This window comes from Athene noctua, chromosome 27 (genome assembly GCF_965140245.1).
Source record: "Athene noctua chromosome 27, bAthNoc1.hap1.1, whole genome shotgun sequence".
Taxonomy (NCBI): Eukaryota; Metazoa; Chordata; class Aves; order Strigiformes; family Strigidae; genus Athene; species Athene noctua.
The window spans coordinates 6725078-6744910 of NC_134063.1; the positions used below are offsets into that span (position 1 = coordinate 6725078).

Sequence of the window (19833 nt, forward strand, 5' to 3'; positions counted from 1 at the left end):
ACCCCACAGTAAGACCACTCTTAAAAATTCACCAAAAATTCAGCGATTAAACAGAAGGAACAAATGAGTTTTATTTTATTTACAGACTGAATGAAGAAAATTTGTATTTGTAGAAGGGTTTCTTACAACAACGAAATCCAAATGGCCTTCAAGAAACTGTGTGTGAAGGCTTGGTTCTTTGTCACCCCCATCTATGGAAAGTGGGGGCAAGTCTCTTGTTCTGCCAGGGAGCTGGGGGTGAGCTTAGTGTTCAGGAAAACAAGAGGCTGTCGCCTCTGAAGATGAATGAACTCACCCTGCACCCCTCAACCCTCGCAGCCACGCACCAACAGGCCCGAGGTGAAACCACCAGGCACTGGGTTTGCAATGTCAGTTGAAGGTCAGAGACGACTTTGGGCTTCACAACAGCATCAGAACTCAAACTCTTCAGGGAACAATAGCCTGACTGAACAACAGCCCCAAAAGTTGGGTTGGAGACAGTCCCTTGTTGTATTTGCAATTAAAAAAAGAAAAAACACAAACAAAAAAACACCCCCTCCTGGAGCAGCACAAGCTGCGTATCTGAACAACAGAGGATCTGCTGTTAGGCAAAAAAAAAAAAAAAAGCATTCCTTGTAAGATGGCACCAAGCTAACCACGAATGGAGTCCCTGAACTAGTCCTACGGGTATCTTTGGTGCTACCCTCCACTCTCAGCAGGGCACCGTGTAAGATCTGTGTTCTCCTCTCGGAACACCACCCCGGCCCCGTTACAACAGCGTTGTCACGACACTCGAGTGTGTGGTGAGCGGGCTTGCAGGCTCTTCTGGGTGAAAGATGGCATTGTGACTTCATAAGTTTTACAATATTAGCAAATAAGAGAATGATAATGCAGTTTCATAACATTTCACAGTAAAATTACAATTGTTTTGAAAATACGTTGTCCCAAAAAACCCCACCATTCTCAGTAGTAAGGTCGTCGTGGATTGTTCTGTGGGGAATAACAAGAGGAAATTAATCAGAATTGCTGTCTTCCCAGAACAATGAGCACCTGAGCTTAATTATCTGAAAAAGCCACTGAAACGTGACATTTCTGACAGTGAAACCTGAGGTTTGCCCATCAAAAATTACAAGTGTAGCTGTGTGTGTGTGGCTGCCGGCAGGTGTGCTGGCATGCTGAAAGTAAGAGGCAAATGCAGACTTACACACCTTTTACAATAGGAAAATGATTACTCAGAATAAACCATGGCTTCACAGACAGCCCATCTGCTTCCTTTGTGTGCAGCATTTAACCTTGGTACGGGCAGATAAAACTGAAACCAGAGGCTTTTGTATTAAAGACAGCAAGGAGAGAGCCTCCATGGATGTTTTGGTAGCGATAATTTGATTTAGCATGAGAGCAGAACCAAAGAGAAACTTCCGCAGCACTTGCTCTCTTGGCTAAGCACTAGGAATACTCCCACCCTGACAGGAGACGCCCAGAAGCCTCAGTGGGTTTGTCTCGGTTCGGCTTCGTGAGCCCTTACCAGCGGATTGGGTCGGAAGCGGTAGGCGAGCATCATGCGTTTGCGGAACGCCTCGTACTCATCGTCCTCCTTGGTCAGCTCGGCGGGACGATCGATGCCAAAGCCAGCTCCATCCACAGCCGTAGTTCCCCTGGTGGGAAGAGGGAACAAAGCCTGAGGTAAGCACAGAATCCCAGAGTCATCCGGGTTGGAAAAGCCCCTGAAGCTCCTCCAGCCCAGCCGTGACCCTCCCCCTGACCCTTCCCAACTCCCCCAGATCCCTCAGCGCTGGCTCAGCCCGACTCTTCAACCCCCCCAGGGATCCCGGGGACTCCCCCCTGCCCTGGGCAGCCCATTCCAACGCCCAACAGCCCCTTCTGCACAGAAATCCTTCCTCAGAGCCAGCCTGACCCTGCCCTGGGCAGCTTGAGGCCATTCCCTCGGGGCCTGGCGCTGGGGCCTTGGCTCCAGAGACTCATCCCCCCTCTCTGCCCCCTCCTGGCAGGGAGTTGCAGAGGGCCAGGAGGTCTCCCCTCAGCCTCCTCTTCTCCACACTGAACCCCCCCAGTTCCCCCAGCCGCTCCCCAGCAGACCTGTGCTCCAGACCCTGCCCCAGCTCCGTTGCCCTTCTCTGGCCATGCTCGAGTCACTCAATGGCCTTTTTGGGGTGAGGGGCCCAACACTGAACCCAGGAATCGAGGGGCGGCCTCCCCAGTGCCGAGCCCAGGGCTCAGATCCCTTCCCTGTCCCTGCTGGCCACGCCAGTGCTGACACAAGCCAGGATGCCATTGGCCTCCTTGGCCCCCTGGGCACACTCTGGCTCATTTTCACCCCCCCAGTCCCTCTCTGACCGGCAGCTCTCCAGCCACTCCTCCCCAGGCCTGTAGCCCTGCTGGGGGTTGTTGTGGCCCAAGGGCACCACCTGGCATTTGCCCTTATTGAATCTCCTCCAGTTGGCCTCAGCCCATCGCTCCAGTCCGTACAGATCTCTCCGCAGAGCCTCCCTACCCTCGAGCAGATCAACCAAGCAGATGCGAGATCACCCTCCTCCTCACCAGAACTGCCTGAGCAAGGCTGGGGGAGCGCTGGGCACCACCGGGCTGCATCGAGCAGACAGCTGACACGGAGAGCTGACTGCATCTGCCAGGCGTCTGCACTGCCCTTCCACACCAGTGACACTTGTTATTGTTAGATGGAAGCAATAGTGTCAACATGTATTTGCTTAACCTTTCACAGCTGGAACAGAAATACCCTCAGCGCTCTGGGTGCCTCTGACGGGCAGACTGACCCTTGGCAGGGCACCGGGTTGGTTGGGACCTTTCTAAAAGCATCAGAGATGGCAGAGCCCAAGCAAATCACAACCCTTGTTGAAGGCTGTGACGGGCAGCAGCAGCCTTCCCTCTGTCGCTGGTGAGCCTTGCTGCTTTGATTACAGCAATCTTTTATCACAGAGCTTCTCTGAACCAACAAACATCCTGCCAGAGAGATCTGGCCAAAGAGGAGCAGAAGCGCTTTACAGAGAAACTTTCTATCCTGCAGTAAACAAACAACTGTTATTTCTAAAAGGATCCAACGCAAAAAAAACCCAGAATTTAGAGTATTTCCTATCCCCAATATTTGGTTTGGAAGCTCAGCATATGTTACCAACAGATGATCCACCTAAAAAGAGATGCTCATCTATTTTTGGATAGAACTCTGATAAAGCTTTATATTATACAAAGTCTGATCAAATCAGAAAATTTCTGTGCAAAAGAGTGACGTGAAGACAGTTGATCATACCCAAAGCGCTCTGACCCGGACAGAAACATTTTTCAATCACAGGTCCAGCAGCAGCAAATCTTGGTGGCCTTTCACCCACAGTACACCAGAGACCAGCCAGCAGGCACCAACGAGGCTTCGGATGCAAAAGGCATGTTCCTTAATACTTCAATAAATTTATGACTTTAAAGACATGACTAAATCCTCACAGGCCCTGGGAGAGGTGAGGTGCAGACAAGTATTATCTTCATTTTATAAATGGGGAAACTGGGAAGAAGGCACCTCTCGGAAGAACACACCACGCAAATCGAGATTAGAAACAAAATGCTCTTGGCTCTGGTCATACTCCCTGCCTGAGAGAAAGTATCAAACCCAGGTCTTGGGGGAAAAGGAACCCCAAAGAAATCTGAAACGATTTTTTTCTCCTTTCCTGTGAGGATTCCATATTCTGTTCAAGTGATGAATTACAGTCACATTTATTGCAGCTGCTTCCAGGAGGCTAGGGTAGGAGCATCAATTATCAGCCCAAGAGAAAAGGACTAAATCAATAGTAGAAGATCTCTGCTTACTTGCTGACTGGGTTTTTAATCCCCTGCCCATCCGAGCCAAGTCCCTCGCCTTCTTTCCAGCCCATCTTCATTAGCATTTGATAACCTATGTTTTCCACAGTCAGTTTGAACTCTTTGTATTCAGAATAATCTGGCTCACGTCCTTCCTGCAGAGACACCAAAAGTAGTGTTGGTTATTTTTTATATGCAGCCATCTCTGTGGGTCAGAGGAAGGGAAAACCAGCTTCAGCTACTCAAAGTTAGGATGGTTCTAACAAGCATAACCAGCACGATTTCTTGGGATTCCAGTTCTGCACCACCACAGAGAAGGCAACGGGTAAATGATAAAGCACTGCACAGCCCTATATCTGCAAGAAGCAAGCAGTGCTACTGTGAGATTAAGCTGAGAAATATTTAGCTCCTGAATTTAAAGTTGCTCACTGGATCAAGCTTCAGATACAGTTCTTATTTAAGCCAGGATCTCTAGGGAATGTCAGACCCCACGCTGGCTACATGAAAACATTATGAGGGATCCGCCAGCACCAAGAAGTTCTAGTTTAGGAAGAATTGGCAGGTATTGAAGTGTTTTGCATAAGCTTTTTGTAGGCTTTATATTTTCACTTTACTGCAATCATCTGGATAAAAATTCAAATTTTCCTTGCTTGGCATCAGCAAGCACTTATCCGAAACAGGAACAGCAGACAAATGGTGGGTAGTCCGAGAGGCTTGACTGTAATTTCAGCCAACCCCCAAATCCTGTCCCAATAGCCTGTTCTCTAATTTGCTACAGCCGTTTCTCTGCGAAGAGCAAAAAACTAAGCCCTTGTTTCCTGTGGAAGTAACAGAGCTCCCACTGGAAGGGCAGAAATTCCTCAGGGCTGCAAGGGAGGTAACTGCTGAGGAAAGGGCTGAGCCTGCTTGAGACCTCTCCCTCCTGCTACAGGACCTGTCTGAAGCATCACCCCTGCCCTGAGAAGTCTCTGCTAGTTCACCTTCAGTGCCTTGAAGGTCTCCATGAATTTCTCCAGCTCGTCAGGTGGAAGAAAGTCTCCGATGAAATGTTTCCCTCTGCCCATCTGGGTCAGCTGCTCAGCCCACTCTGCCCAAGACACAGAAGAGAGAAAACAGCAATAACGCAGCATTCTTTGACTTGGAAATTGGGAGGGGTTGTGAAGCAGAAAGCCTCACATCAACAGACAGTTATTAATCTCCACTCAAGAGCACAGACCCGTGAGAAGTGACCCTGCAACTCCTGTGCCAGCAGCGTGATCTCAGGCATCTCCCTCCAGAGGCCTCTGTGCCTCCGCGGAGCGAGAGCCCCGCACGGCAGCTCCCACCCACCTCGGGTCTTGTCCATCTCCATGCGCCGAAGCTGGTGCTCCCACGTTCCCAGCTCGCTGTCCACCTCTTCGTCGCTGTCGTAGCCGTGTTGGTGCTGCTGAATCGCTTTTTCCCACATCATCTGCATCTCCTGCATGGCTCGCTTGTGCTTCATGATCATATCGTACATCTGCTGCATCTGGGGGCAGAGAGGCCACAGCGCACTCAGTGAAACCCCCCCACACCCAGTGAAACCCCCCCACACCCAGTGAAACCCACCTTTCCCCCCCGGTTCCCAGCAGCGCTTTGCCCTAGGGGCCCTACAGGGTACAGGTGGGCAACTACAAATCCCGAGTGGTGCTGCAGCTTGATCTGATCCACTCGCTTTCCCCATCAAACAGGAGCATTACCACAGAATCGTTCGGGTTGGAAAAGCCCCCCGGGATCACCGAGTCCAACCCTCAGCCCCACTCTACAAAGTTCTCCCCTACCCCACATCCCCCACAGCTCATCCCAACGGCCCTGAAACCCCCCCAGGGATGGGGACTCCCCCCTCCCTGGGCAGCCTGTTCCACTCTGACCACTCTTGCTGGGAAACATTTTCTCCTCCTGCCCAGCCTGAGCCTCCCCTGGGGCAGTTTCCAGCCGTTCCCTCTTGTCCTGTCCCTGATCCCCTGGGAGCAGAGCCCAGCCCCAGCCTCTCTGCAATGTCCCGTCAGGAGCTGCAGAGAGGGATGAGGGCTCCCCTCAGCCTCCTCCTCCTCACACTGAACACTCCCGGCTCCTGCCCTGCCTCCTCGCAGGATTTACGTGCTGGTTCCTCTAACAGAGGCACCCTGGTATCACCATTGAGGACTGCTGCCCCTCAGTCGGCCCCACACAGTTTAAACATCAATTGGCAAAAGCCAATTCTGCTCTCTCCCCCCAAACCTGCAAGCATTCACTCACTTTCCCCCCCATGCTGAAGCAATCCGTGACCAGCTGCAGATGTGACACAACAGACCTTATAGATTTTGGGGTTTAGTTTGGTAGGACAACAATTGGCTGGCTTAATTCGTATTCCCTAAAGTCCTCTAATATTTCTGCTGACTGCAGCACCACAGGGTTGTTAAGCATTCAGCACAAATCCTAGAGATTTATTTGTGGGCCAAGTTTCCCCAACTGGGAAAAGTTTCTTTGCTACCTCCACCTCCATTTTCCCCATTTAACCCAGGCATGCTGCAACACAATATGAATTTGGAAATCATTTCAGGGCATTACCTCCTGCTGCTCCTTCAGCTGTTTCTTCTGGGCTTCGGAGAGCTCTGTCACACCCACCAAACCAACCGGTTTCCCTTTTTCATAACCAAGACCCTTGAGGTCCTGAACTGTAACAAGCACACGTTAAAAGACTTTCAAAAAATCTGAGACAGCTGTTGAGAGCAGTGAAACCGTTATCTCAAGATCCCCACATGAAGTTTTACACTTATTTCCTGGTTCCAGCATTGAGACCCTTAAGTGAAGGACTACCACCTGGGAGGACTTGGGAACCACAGGAGGAGGTTGCAGCTCCTTCACCAGCCAGCTCAGAGTATTTCCTCACCCCAGCCCAGGGCTCTGCCCGTAGCACATCAGCAGACTCACAAACCACATCCTCAGGGGTCACACTGCACGGCATCTGCTATACCGTGCTTTAAAAATTATTCCTCCTTAAGATTAATTCTCCTCATAAGGCTTTCTCGTGAACCCTGGCCATTGCAGAGCACGATGCTTAATTATTCAGAATTGAGTCACAGGCAGATCTGAGCCTGGCAGCATATTGGCCAATCTGTGCACGTAAGTGTCTGCTGATTACTATGTAAACAGCAACTTCATTCAAAATGAAAAGCAAATGACCACATTAGAATAAAGACATGAGCATTATGCTGCTTTTGGAAGTTGCCATTCCCCAAGGAGATTTTAGTTTCTAATCTACAGGCTCAAGAGCAGCATTGCCAGGGATGTTGTCCCTGCTTTCAAAGAAGGGGCATTTTAAGCTTCTGCTTGACAATCCCACTGATGTACCCTCCTTCTCCTGCAGCATCCCTTTTTGGAAGCTCCTCCTTTGGAATCATTTTTGCTGGTTTTCTCAGGTAAGCCCTGAAATTAGATATTAACACTATCTGGGCAGGGCACCTACTGATTTAGAATGACCATACGGCACTCTGAGTTCAAAGGGCAAGTTACAGGGAAGAGAGAGGGGGGGGAGGAAAAAAAAAAAAAAAAAAAGAGGAAGCTTCTTTTTAATTGCTGCACGATGAAAGAAAGTAATAGAAATACTGCTGGGGCTGCAAAGAAGAGATTTACAGTGGAGATTGCCTTGCAAACTTGGTTCATAAATACTTGGCAGCTCCCTGCTAAAGCACCTCAGAGCTAAGATCCCAACAGGTAAATATTTAAGGGATTGAAAGACGACACACAACCGCACTTGAAAAGCCCACTGCATTTTTTAATACACGGATTTTTTCCTAACGACTGCAAAAACCTCCATTTGAATGTAAGTTCAGACTACAGTTAAATGATGCTTCATTAATTATTCATTATCTATTAATTATGAAGCCTGATAATAATAGGATCATTGTTCATGACACCAAATGTCTACACAGCATGCTAATTAGGCCCCAGGGGTCATCTTCTCCCTTCCTCTTATTCTCAGGCAGGGCAATTGATCTGAGCACTCTGATCTCCCCTCCCTTCCTACACGCTTTTGGCCGAGCACTCCAGGCTGGGGAAGGGGCCTCCTTCACTCCCAGCTCCCAGGGAGCACACACAACAGTGCATCCACCCTCCCTCACACAGCTACAGCCTCTGCACATTCGCACCAGCACCGGGAGGCAACTCTGCAGGAAGAGTTATGTAAAACACTGCAAGAGGTTTTCCAAGAGGAGGGAAGCAAGAATTTGTGTTGTGCTAGGCTTGGTGCTAGGATACTCACTTTCAGCTCCCAAGAAATAAGAACAAATAGACAAATAAACTGATCTATTATTGATAAACAGCCCAATTTCTGTCTCGGAGGGCACTGAGATTTGGGAACAGTTTTAACGAACACGCTATGCCTATTCCATGTAAAGAAGAATCTGGCCCCAAACGTTATGTGAGACCGGGGCACTTCAGCATCAGCCCTAGCCAAAGATTCACCTCCTGTCTCAGGGCATGGGAAAGCTTTCTCTGAATGCACGGAGGAAGACTCTCTGCCCTTCACAGAGGTCAGCAGCTCTTTGGCTTAGCTCTGAATTGCATAAACACTCAGGCTAAGAGCCAGGCATGGCTCTAGAGGCCTCGCAAGCTGGTGCCTTGCCAGCATATATAACCACCTTAAAGGAGAAAGGTGAGACTGGAGCATCTTCTTTTACTTCCCAGAAAGCATATGCCACTGCTCCTTCTTGTGCTAAAACTACATCTGGTTTGTCTGACTGCTCTGGTACCTTGCAGACTTTATGCTGAGAGATGCTGAAAGTCACTGCAGAAATTCAGCTCTGGGAGATATTTTTGTAGGCTTGGCCCGAAGTATCACAATACAGGGAAAGTTGACAGAAAAAGCAAAGCTCCACCCCAAGTCCACATCTGAAGATAGAAAAGTCTATTCATAAATAAGATCAGTCAATGAATCTGCATAAAAATAGATAAGATTTATAAGTTCCTTCCACCGGTCGAGCACCAGGCAAACACTGTGCAAAATATAAGGAGTTGCTTCTCAGCCTCATGTTCAGCAAGCCTGGGAAGAATACTTTTTTTTTTTTTCCTTTGAATGACATCAGCTTTGCCTACAGGGTTAATGGTGCAGTCTATCTGCAGCATTGGCAGAAGACTACCTCAAGGTTTATCCCTTTCCCACATGCCCAAAGAGGAGCTTGTTACAGAAGGGAATGTCCTTTAAGGACAGCAGGAGAAATCCCAGTACAGAAGTGCCTGATTTTTTGCTTCATAGTTTGAAGACCTAACTGAATTAAAACTAATCAAACCCCAACCAATCCAGTATCAGGTTTCAGAAAATTCTAATGACAGCCTGTAATTTCCCATTAGTCCACAGAGTTCACTAATCACAGTTATCTCTGTTCTGTTCAGCTTTTCAGCTGTATTAGTCCCTGCAGTCCGTATGCAGTTAAGTGTTTTGTATCAATACATTTAAGAGGAGCCTTGTTTCTGTCCAAACAGGCTACACTTTCTCCTCTCCGTGATACTGATTTATTACTAAGAGTAGACAGGAAGAGAATCAGAACAGTCCTCCACTAATTCCAAACCAATTGCTAAGGATAAAGCACTAAGACGCAGATATTTAGGTACCAAAGCATACTGTGCAAATCTAGTCTTCACAGAGGACCAGGGGTGTAATTTGGAATTCTCTTCACCTGTCAGGTTGAAGAGGTTGATTCTAAAAAGGGATTAGTCCATCTGAACCCATAAAAAAAAAAAAAAATCCTTCCCCCTGCAGAGCATTAACAGCGCATTAACAGTTGATTTGTTATGCCTGGAAAATTGTTTGCTGTCCTTTTCTTCTACTTGACACAAAGCCCTGCAGAAAGTGAGCATGAACACAACTAGCATGTCCCTGTCTAATTAAGAGGAAAGCTAAAAGAGCCAGGGGAGATTTCAGCAGGAAGCGTGCTGGAATGAGCACATGGACACCCCTGCAGCCCCCCCACCCTGCAGCAGAAGGTATTAAGACAGAATCTGATGCTTGTTTTGATAGCGCCTGCCCCGCTTCATCATCGAAGCTTCATTACTGTCTGCAAGAAAAAAAAATAAATTACTCCAGAGGTACAAAATCAGGAAAGACTTCTGCATCTGATTTCTGCCTTACTATGAGCAGCAATTCAAGGTCAGATGAATAAGCCACCCAGGTTGGCATCTCGTCCTGTACATACGAGATGTAGAGCCAAGACTTCTGTACAGGGCTGCGATCAGAAGACAGAATTACATAGGAACTTCTCTTCATCTACATTTGAAGTGCTGGATTAGGAGACAGAATCCTTCCTTCCTGACCTCTGCAGAGCCAACAGACACCACAGCACATATACAAGCCAACCCTGCCTCTTCCCCAAGCCTCACAATCAAAGCTATTAACAGCCGAGCAATTACCTCCTCTAAAACCCAGCCACAGCAGAAGACCCACGGACTTGCTGGAGCACCGAGCTGTACAGGATGACCATGTGTTGAAAATTATCTGTGGTCTCCCCCTGCAACTCAGAAAATTACAGTTTGTTTTCTATGAGTTGTCCCACTTCATCTCTTCTGCTGTCGCTTTTTTGGAAAAGGTCCTTGTTGAGACGGGTACTTACTACTTTTCCCGTGACTCCAGCCCCCCACTATTAATTCTCTCGGTTTGCCAACACTGACATGCCTTATCTTACATCTTCTATCTTTCACATCCTTTTCCCATCCCACGCTAATTGGGCAAAGGATTCAAAGACGCCATCTTAAACATCTGCATTCACCTGTCGCCCTTGAGTGACTCGATTTTTGTATGCATCTCTAACTGCCTGCCTAATTACCTATCTGCACATGCACAGAGGAGCCCCCAGAGTTCAACCTCTGAGAGCTCCCAAGAAGTGCCTCAACTGGAAGAATTCTCTTCCAGGGCTCGAAGAGAGCTGAACCCCCTGGATGATCCTGGCAGGTGAGGTAACAGGAGCATGAGCCTCGACGCTGGATGAGGACTGTGAACCCCATCTGTAATCAAATGAACTGAAACGGGTAGAAATTGGAACAGGAAATTACAGTCGTATCCGCCAGCACTTGGGGAACAGAAGGCTAAATGGGAATAGCTGATCAGTTAGAGCGAGATGGAAGCGCTGCCCAGGGTTTTTATCCTACCATGGGGAATAAGCACAGTTCAGCCTCTGATATTTGTTTTCCAACAGACTCTCTTCCTGAAGTGAAATAGCCCTAAAGAGCGTAGAGGCTGAGGCTGTAATGAGCTATAGCACAGCAGGGTTTTAGAGATAGCTGGAGAACGATAAGATCCAATCCCTGGTGTCAGTGAGATAAAGTGGTTTATCTGGGCTTCCACACAGGGGAGAGTTAGCTGCTAGACCCAGCTGAAAGATAGAGGGTTGGCAACCAAGAAGATTACAACAAGAGATAAGACTCACTGGGTTTTCCGTTCACAAAGCCAGCTGGGGTAAGGCAGAACGCACCCCCCAGGAAAAACAGTTATTCAACACAATATACAGCCCCACTAACCTGAAAGAGGGGAGGGAGAATCCAGCTGTTGGACGAGCTGCGGGAGGGGCAATTCAACCTTGTCCTCCTCGGGCCCCCACCTGCTCTTCCGCTTCTTTTTAGTAGTGCCTGTAGCAGCAGCTGTAGTTGTTGTTGCCGCTGTAGTTGTAGCTGTCTGATCCGGTGGAGTTGTGGAGGATGATGGTGAAGGTGAGGGCAGGGATGAGGGTACGGGCAAGTGCGAGGGAACGGGCAAGGGAACGGGCAAGGGCAGAGGTGAGGGAACGGGCAAGGGCAGAGGCAAAGGTGAGGGAAGGGGCAGAGGCAGAGATGATAAGCACAAAGGTGACGGCGATGCCTCGGGACTCGTCTTCCTTTTCAGGCTGGACTCTACAGGCAAGGGGGCACACACAGTGCTGGTTTTGGCCTTACGGAACTCCTCCAGTTTCTGCCGGTAATATTTGTAGCCTTTGCTGTTTGGCTCATACAAAAACCTATAAAGAAAAAAAAACCCACAAAGTTTAGATGCAACAATCATACACAAGGGATGGATGTAGCACAGTTTGGTCCGGGCTTTTCTTTCCTGCAATGCTCTTGCACAACCAGCCATCCCCCACGCATCCTTGCTCTCCAGCACCATCCTGTGTGTATGTGGGTGCAGTGCAGGGCTCCACATGCCTTTGGGATCCGGAAGCCTATTTCCCATTCATGAGCAAACCACCGCTATTTTTGGTGCCAAATAAACAAACATACTAAAGAGGATCATGTTACATTTGTGGAAAAGCAAGGTCCTCCCCCAGACTTCACCTGCCTTCTAGAACACGTTTGGAAAAACTGCAAGGGGTCCAACAACATGTCGGGTTTCAGTTCACAGAGGAAAACAAACATTCAGGTTGGGAATGCCAAACCACTGCCTAAAGAAACTGCTCCCAGGCCTCTAGTCAAGCTAGAAGCGTTGACATTACCAGTCTGCTTAATTACACCACGACTCCTCCTTCTGTTCCCTCACACACAAAAAAACATCGCTTTATTTGCTACCCCTTCCAGAAATAGGCATCTCTGACCTTTTGGGTAAAATAAAATTCCTTAGTCTCTGTGGGAAGAACATGAACAATCCTCAAACTAGCAGCTATGCAAAAAAAAATATAAAAAAAAAAAATCAATATAGTCATGTTTGTTACAAACATGTTATCTTTTTGGGCTCACTCCAGTTTAAATACTTCACACAGAAAACCTGTCTAGTCCTACCTCCTCTACAATCTTCCCTTTTTAGAGGAGCAGTTTAACACTTGATGTAACCTCTCCTCAGGATAGTGCCTGCTCCCACAAGAAAACAGAAGAGGTGACAGGCCTTTCCCACCTATCGCAGCACAACACGCGCAGGCGAACACAAACAGCTCTCCAACGTATTTTAAAATTCACTAAACGTGGTCTCGCATCCCTGCATTTGAATAACAGCACTAAGGATTGCTTCAGGACCTAGCAGAGGGCAGGATGGGGCCCTCCCCATGGCAAACCTGATGAAATCCTAACAGAGGAGATGGTGTTTAACTTGCCCATGCTCGGGTGGGATCACAGCGGTGTTTTAAAGTAAATAATGAAGCAGCTCAGATATTAGCGCATCTGTCTAATGTGATTCACAACACAAGGGGAGCACCCCAGAGGGCCAGAAGGCAGCCAATAAAATGCCAAAATATCAGCAACAAAATAAGGCTTGCTGAGCCCCACTTCACTTCCAGGGAACACACCAAATTGTTTCTAAGAGCAGAAAAATAAAACAAGGATGAGACCAAAGGGAGACATTACACAGCTGTCAGTGAGCACTGACAAGAGCAACGCACGTCTGAAAGGCTGAAAAAGCTATTCCAAAGGGAGACCTAACGGTGAAGGAGTGCTACCTGTACGTTAGTGAAGATGTTGTGTAAAGAGCAACCCAGGAAATTAATTGGATAGCAGCGGTATGAGTGGTGGATGGGGGCCCCCACCAAAACACAGCTAGAGGGAAAAGTATAAAGGTTAGAACTCTACTGGTACATTGCAACCGGCGAGGAGGGGTGCAGGTCGTAAATTAATGCTGGGGGAAAGCGAATCGATTTCTTTCTCTCTGACGCTTGCTTTAAGCTGTGAGGCTTGAGAATGTAGAAGTGTCAGTGTTATATAAGCGCACGGTCCTTGTAACTTCAGAGTTACCACAAGCTTGTCTTATTTCCCCCTAAAAAAAAAAAAAAAGACGACTCATCGCCATTAGACTCGGCAGCAGGTTTGTGCCTTTACCTGAAAGCATGGTTCTCTCGGTTGTTCTGCAAGGCAATAGCTTCCACCTCGGGACCCCCATCTGCTATGAACCTGGCCAGTTTCTCAGCAGAGTTCCTTGTCTCTTCGTCGTCTGGAGGTGAAACTTTAAGCAGGCTGTCAGTACTGGGCCCAACTCACACAAGCAACAGTCAAAGCCTATCTGTTCTAAGAACCCCAAGAGCAGAATAAGGGCAAAAGGTCGAGTTTAATTTTTAGAAATATCACACATAAACAGTCATAAGAGTTTATATCACAAAAACACGATATTGCATCAGGTTGTACAACAGCTTTGTAACCAGAGGAGTGACCATTCACACATCAGCTTCCCCTGGGCCAGGAGCTAGATGAGAGCAGATTAACAGACAAACCAGCTTTTGTCTCCAAAGATGGACACTCGTTTCTCTTTACAGCAGAGGAAGTCTGCTTCTTCCCTGCATCAGGCACTTGTCCATAGGGTTACACCTCAGCACTTGCAATTATCTCTAGTTAAAGGCTTTGCCACTGTTGCCCCCAGGAGTAGCAGGAAGCCCTTAGAAAAAGTGGCAAACTAATACCACACCGTAATCCCACGTGGACCTACTGCCACTACACATCTGCCAGCCGTTTTAGGGGAGGGTTGTAGGACAGAGGAAATTCTCCAGGGAACAATCCCAATCCTCACCTGGAAGAGGTGGCTACTGCAGCCTTTGTCCAAAGGCACAGAGAAGGCTCATTAATATTTCAAGCATGTTTGATGTTTATAAGGAGCCAGGCAAATATGTTATTTAGCCACGACAGCCTTATATGACATTTGCTACCTGCACAGTACCAGTGCCAGTACTCCAGTGTGCTGGCACAGGACCAGGAGGCAGAAGACATGATTATAAGCCATGGACAAGTCATAACCTTTCCTTGCTTCAACATTCCACACCTGTAAAGTATGGATAATACTGCTTAGCTTCCTGTTGTATCAGTTAGTTGATATTGGAAACAAGCTCTTTCAGCCTACAGTCTATTAAACCATGATTTGTTTGAGCTGTTAACTCATCAGCATGACAGCTAAATTGCATTAAGACTCCTCTCCACAAAAAAGGAAGCTGACAGGGAGGGGCTGAGTGATTTTGCCAAGCCCACACTGCAGGCCTGAAACAGAGGCTGGACTAGAAGTGATAAATGCCTGGCCCCCAGACCACACTTCACGTGCTAAATAATTTCTGTCTCACAGTCAACCAGATTCCACTGCTCACACCACCTGTCTGTTGGCAGATCACCCACTTCTGCTGTTTTCCCCCCTGAAAACACAGTCCCTCACTTGCAAGGGTTTCTGTCCCCAAGCAGAAAAGCTTGAGATAAGGAACCAGCAGCAGAAACGGGGATTATGTTCAACAAACCAACCAACCCTTTTCATTTGTAACAAATCAAACAAGAAATTTTCCTAAATGCGTTGTCAGGGCTGAAACACCTTCCAGAACACACACGATGATGAATCATTTAAGTTCACTTTAAGTATTTTGGAGAAATACAAGGCAAGTCTCTTCCAGGACCCCTTTACCCAGAGCACAGTATCACATGCTGTGGGCGTGGGAAACAACCGTTTTTGGCACAAGAGTTTGACGCCATCATGGTGATGTTTGATCACCATCTCCTTCCATTTTGAAGTGTTATTTACAAGCAGCAGATTGACAGCCAAATACCCACTCCAACTGTTTCCAGAACAGACCTAACAAGCAGTTACAGAGAGTGAAGAAGTAAAATTTAACTTATGTAATTTATATGCCAGATCCCAGTCTTAATTACCTTTCTGAGAAGAGGATGCCTGAGAACTTTGATTCTCTTTTCTTATCTCTGCCACTTTCTTTCTGTAGTAAAGGAATTCTCTGCTGTTCTTATCATGCAAAAACCTAGGGTGGAGATGGAGGAAAAAAGGGGGGGAAAAAAAAAGCATCAGTGACAACTATACAAACATTGATACTCTGGGATATAAACAGCTCAAAATAGATAAACTACTCAGAATGCACTTAAAATGTGGATTAGAGTCTTCAGTGTGTATAAATACACAGAGCTTTAATCTAAGGACTCGCATCCAAATTTTTTGTGTCACTTGAAGGGAAATAAATAGGTCTCTTCTGACAGAGGAGGGGGATCCTCCATCTGCAGCCACGCAGCGTGTCAGTGGCAGAGGAGACAGAGATCCAGTCCAGGCTCCCCAGGTGCTGTGCAGGCAGCTGGACCCCCCAACTGTGCTCCTCACTCCAGCTGACCTGCTGCCTCAGCACCACCACAGGGTCCCTTCCTGCCTCACTTTCCCCAGCTATAAAACAATTAACTCATAACAAAGCTCGAATCCACCAAACAATAAACTCAACCAAAACACACCCGCCAGAACTACAGACACAAGGCTGATGGTTTTTTCTCCTACAAAGAGACAACGTTCAGCTTGGGAAGACAAGAGTTATCATAGCACTTACGAAAAAGCTGGGTTATCCTTGTAGTCTTCCATAGCGACCTTCTCTAATTCTGGTCCCCCTTCAGCCACGAACCTAGCCAGCTTTTCCACCACTTGTCGGGTCTCCGCATCCTCTGGGGGTAAAACTTTAAGCAGGCTGTCAGTACTGGGGTTCAACTCACACACCAAACAGGCAACAGGTACATTACTTCTAAGAACCACGGCGGCAGACAAAAGTAGAGCGGGAATGGGAAGAAAAAGGATGAAATGGGGGATCCAGTCTCACACAGCTGTACAAATTACAATCCCTAGGTTACTGTCAGCCTCTGCACTCCCCTAGTAGGAAGTTTGTATTTTGTCTAGATTTTCTCCTCCAAGGAAAAGCCTAAGATTTGGATCACCACAGTTTGGGCTGCAAGTTCAACTGCAACACAATTTGCTTCTGACAATTCTACTCCATACAAAACACAATGGGGAAGAACAGGAATTTGGTTTTAATCACCACGTTACTCGCTAAAGATTACAGATCCCAGTTCCCAAGCCATCGCTCTGTACCCAGCTAGCAGAGACAGATTGTGGAGCTGGAGCACACAGCTCTTCCTACTGGCATATGCCCATGTCTCAGCCCTCGCTTGGAGGGAATCCCACCAGAGCTAAGAAACTCAGTCTCCAAGAAACTGTGCTGCAGCCTCTGTGCCAAGAAAGGGACCCACTAACACCGAGAGCGGTAACGGAGCTGATGCAGGACACATTCAATGGGCACTAAACACAGGCTTGTGTCTAGACAACAACATTTTGGGTAGGGTGCTGAACAAAGAGCACACAGGAGCAGAGCTGTCCATGCCAATCCAGACTAGATTTGAACCCACAGTCTTTAAATTAAGGGTGCATGTTCTGTCTTTGCTCTCTGCAGCCAGCGGCTATTTCTCACATTCCTGCAGTGCATTTCACGCTTGAGTTCAGACTTGCTAAGCTTATGCTTTTATAAATACCACCAGAAATAGCTAGACATGGTTTTGTAAACATATAATGAAATAAATTATGACACAAAGCTTAGTGTGACTTATTTAGCAACTCCAATCTAATTTTATACTTAGTACGCATGCATGAAATTCAGATTATTAAGCAAATCTGCCTTCTGGCTTCCTAGGCTAGGTTATCCAGATAAACTTGGTTATCTAAGTGCTGCAATATTCTTGACTGGTTTTCTACCCTTAAAGCAGCCAGGACCTAGAGGTGAGATTTTCTAATGTAACTTTGAAAAGAGGCAGGAACTTTGATTTTCCCTGATCATAGTTCCGCGCCTAATACACTATTTTATTTATCAACACACACAATTTTCCCCCTACACAGCCACTCTCAAACTGAGGGCTTTTTATTTTCTATCATTTAAAAACCTGAAATTTCATTTTAAATACAAGCATTATGTCTATATATTTTCTAGACAACTCAGCACTAGGCATAATACATTTCGATTGTACAAAAGCAGAATTCTTTTGATTAGCAACCAATCAAGCTCCACTAAAGGCAGCACATATTTTTTCTCTACACATTATTTTCACAGAGACTTACACACTGGTCAAGCACTTGCCTTGGTAATTCAGAGAAAATAAATCTTCCTAGGCACAAACCAGACCTGTCCTAACTATAGGGAGTGACCCCTCTCCTATGCTGAGCTCGGGTGGGATCAGTAGCACCTCACAGCATTCAGTTCTCAGCTTTTCTGCTGAAGCTGGCTTTGGAGGAGTCCACCAGCATTAACTGCTGTCATTTATATTTCATGATGCAGAAGTCTGCACTCAGGAATTGTGCTAAGAATACCAATTCACAGCATAAGGAAAAAAAAAACCACACCAACCCTTTACTTGGGAAAAATATCAAAGGAATCCTGTTCCCACATTCAACTCCTACCACTAGGGTAAGTGGACCTGCACCCCAAAACAAACAACGTAGTAGAAGGTGTCATTTACCTTTAATTTCCAACCACTGCTCATAATCTTCCTCCTCATCTTCATCTGGCGACTGAAACACACTGAGGCGATTAACGACTGGGGTCTGTTTGGAATGGGAGTAGTTCTTCGCTTGGTGCAGCATGCTGCTCAGGACCTGGCCCGGGCGCTTCCCAAACAGCATTGGTTTCTTCCCAACATTTGATGCTGAAGTGTTTGCCGAGTTATTGGTAGAACTTGGGGGAGGTTCTTAGAAAAGAATGAGGGGAAAATAATTCCTGTGCATCCTTACTGTTTTAATCTCAGGTTACAGATAACAACTCAGGCAGTAATACAGCTGCAACAGGCTGTTATTTTCAGAGTAAGTTAAAGACACTGACTGGTAAAAGCTGCAAAACAAAGTGAAAGCTGTGATGACTTTTTTACAAAGTGAGATTCAAGCTAGAAGAGAGGTGCTTGTCTTTACAGCACCTGTGGAGGGAAAGGGCAAACCTCCCTCATGCATCTCAAAGATTTTAATCCAAATTTAAAGGGGTCATCATTGCTTTAGAACTTACTCATACTCGTAACAGCTCATAGCAGGGTTTCTAAAGAGAACATACATGGAGGCAGCTCACACAAAGCTGGTATCACCAGGAGAAGGAAGGCCTCCTGTGGTTCAGAAGTCGACCTACCAGTACTTGACTTTTCCTTCTGCAGCTTGAGAAACTGCTGGAGGAAACTGCCATCATTAACAAACTTGTTGGAAACACAGGCTTCATTGTCAGTACCGTCATCTCTGAATAGAAAAAGAAAAGTAGGTGATGGTACTCATCATCCTCCCCCACCCCCTTCACATGCATCTATTTTGAACAGAAAACAAGACAAATGCCAGTGACTACTAACCTCTCTCACCCAAGGCTGAAAACACACCTACCTTTTCCAAAGCACACGAGCTATTCAGCTTGCTGCTTACAGCATCTACCCACACCCTCCACCTGGTTTGTTCACTCTGTTGAAACAGAATTTCTACTTGCTCGGTTATGCTACTCTGCTTCCAAGAACCAGAGGCAAGCACATAACCGGAGAACCGTGATAACTTTTAGTGAAAGATAACAGGAAGCAGAAGGAAAGTGCAATAATACCCGGATAAAAACATTAATGCTTTCAGCATCTATCTGTTCTCCCTAGTACCTGAAAAATTTGGCTAGCTCACATAAGGTAGCCATTACTCGGTTATCAATTTAAGCTTTCTCAGTATTTGCCTCCCAGTGGGAGAGCTCTGGAAAACCTGTCTCTTCAGTTTCATTTGACAAACATGCTCCTCTTCCACCAGCGAAGCTCCCATCTAAAAGCACCGTAATTCACACGTACTCTCCAAACAGAGGTAGCTGCTGTATGCTCAGGTAATTCTGTTTCGCTTGCTGCTCCAGCCTGGCCTCAATCTCTCTCTTCTTCTGCGCTATCAACTCCTCTTGGTGAAGAATATTCACGTTTGTCTTGGCCGATTTAGACTGCGCGACCCCAAACCACCGGCTCGCTTTTCCTACAGGGAAAATATTTTTTTTTTTCTCTTTTTTCCTACGGGAGGGTTAAAGATCAAAGCTGCGGCCGTTGGGGCCTCCCCGAGCCACCGCGCCGACCAGAGGGGATGATGCCACAGCCCTGCCCCGGCCACATACACACCCACTCGCGGCTCCCGCGGCTGAGGGAAGGCCGCCGAGCCCCCCACGCCGCCACCCCCGCGCTGCAGCCGACCACCAGGCCGCGGGGCCGAGGAAGGGCAGCGGCATAGGCCAGGGGAGCCGCAGGACCAACCGTACCTGGCGCATCCCTGGGGTTGTCCATTTTGGAGCTCCCGTCCCACAATGCACCGCGGCCGGCGGGGCGGGCGGT

The 19833-nt window shown here is 47.3% G+C and overlaps 1 protein-coding gene across 2 annotated transcripts; it reads right to left on the reverse strand.

Annotated features, from left to right (window-relative positions):
* Positions 1 to 63: 63 nt before the first annotated feature.
* Positions 64 to 19791, reverse strand: SUGP1 (SURP and G-patch domain containing 1). 2 transcript variants are annotated; one of them, XM_074928212.1, is made up of 14 exons: positions 19761 to 19791; positions 19312 to 19483; positions 18633 to 18736; positions 17980 to 18207; positions 16032 to 16155; positions 15361 to 15464; positions 13564 to 13675; positions 11311 to 11783; positions 6370 to 6476; positions 5131 to 5308; positions 4782 to 4888; positions 3811 to 3956; positions 1505 to 1634; positions 64 to 969 (listed from the first exon to the last, which is right to left on the reverse strand). In XM_074928212.1, the coding sequence occupies exons 1-14, from the start codon at positions 19783 to 19785 to the stop codon at positions 943 to 945; spliced, it is 2037 nt and encodes a 678-aa protein (XP_074784313.1). In that variant the 5' UTR covers positions 19786 to 19791; the 3' UTR covers positions 64 to 942. The 2 variants fall into 2 exon arrangements, with proteins under 2 accessions (XP_074784313.1, XP_074784312.1); XM_074928211.1 differs by having other exon boundaries at positions 13564 to 13687.
* Positions 19792 to 19833: the final 42 nt, after the last annotated feature.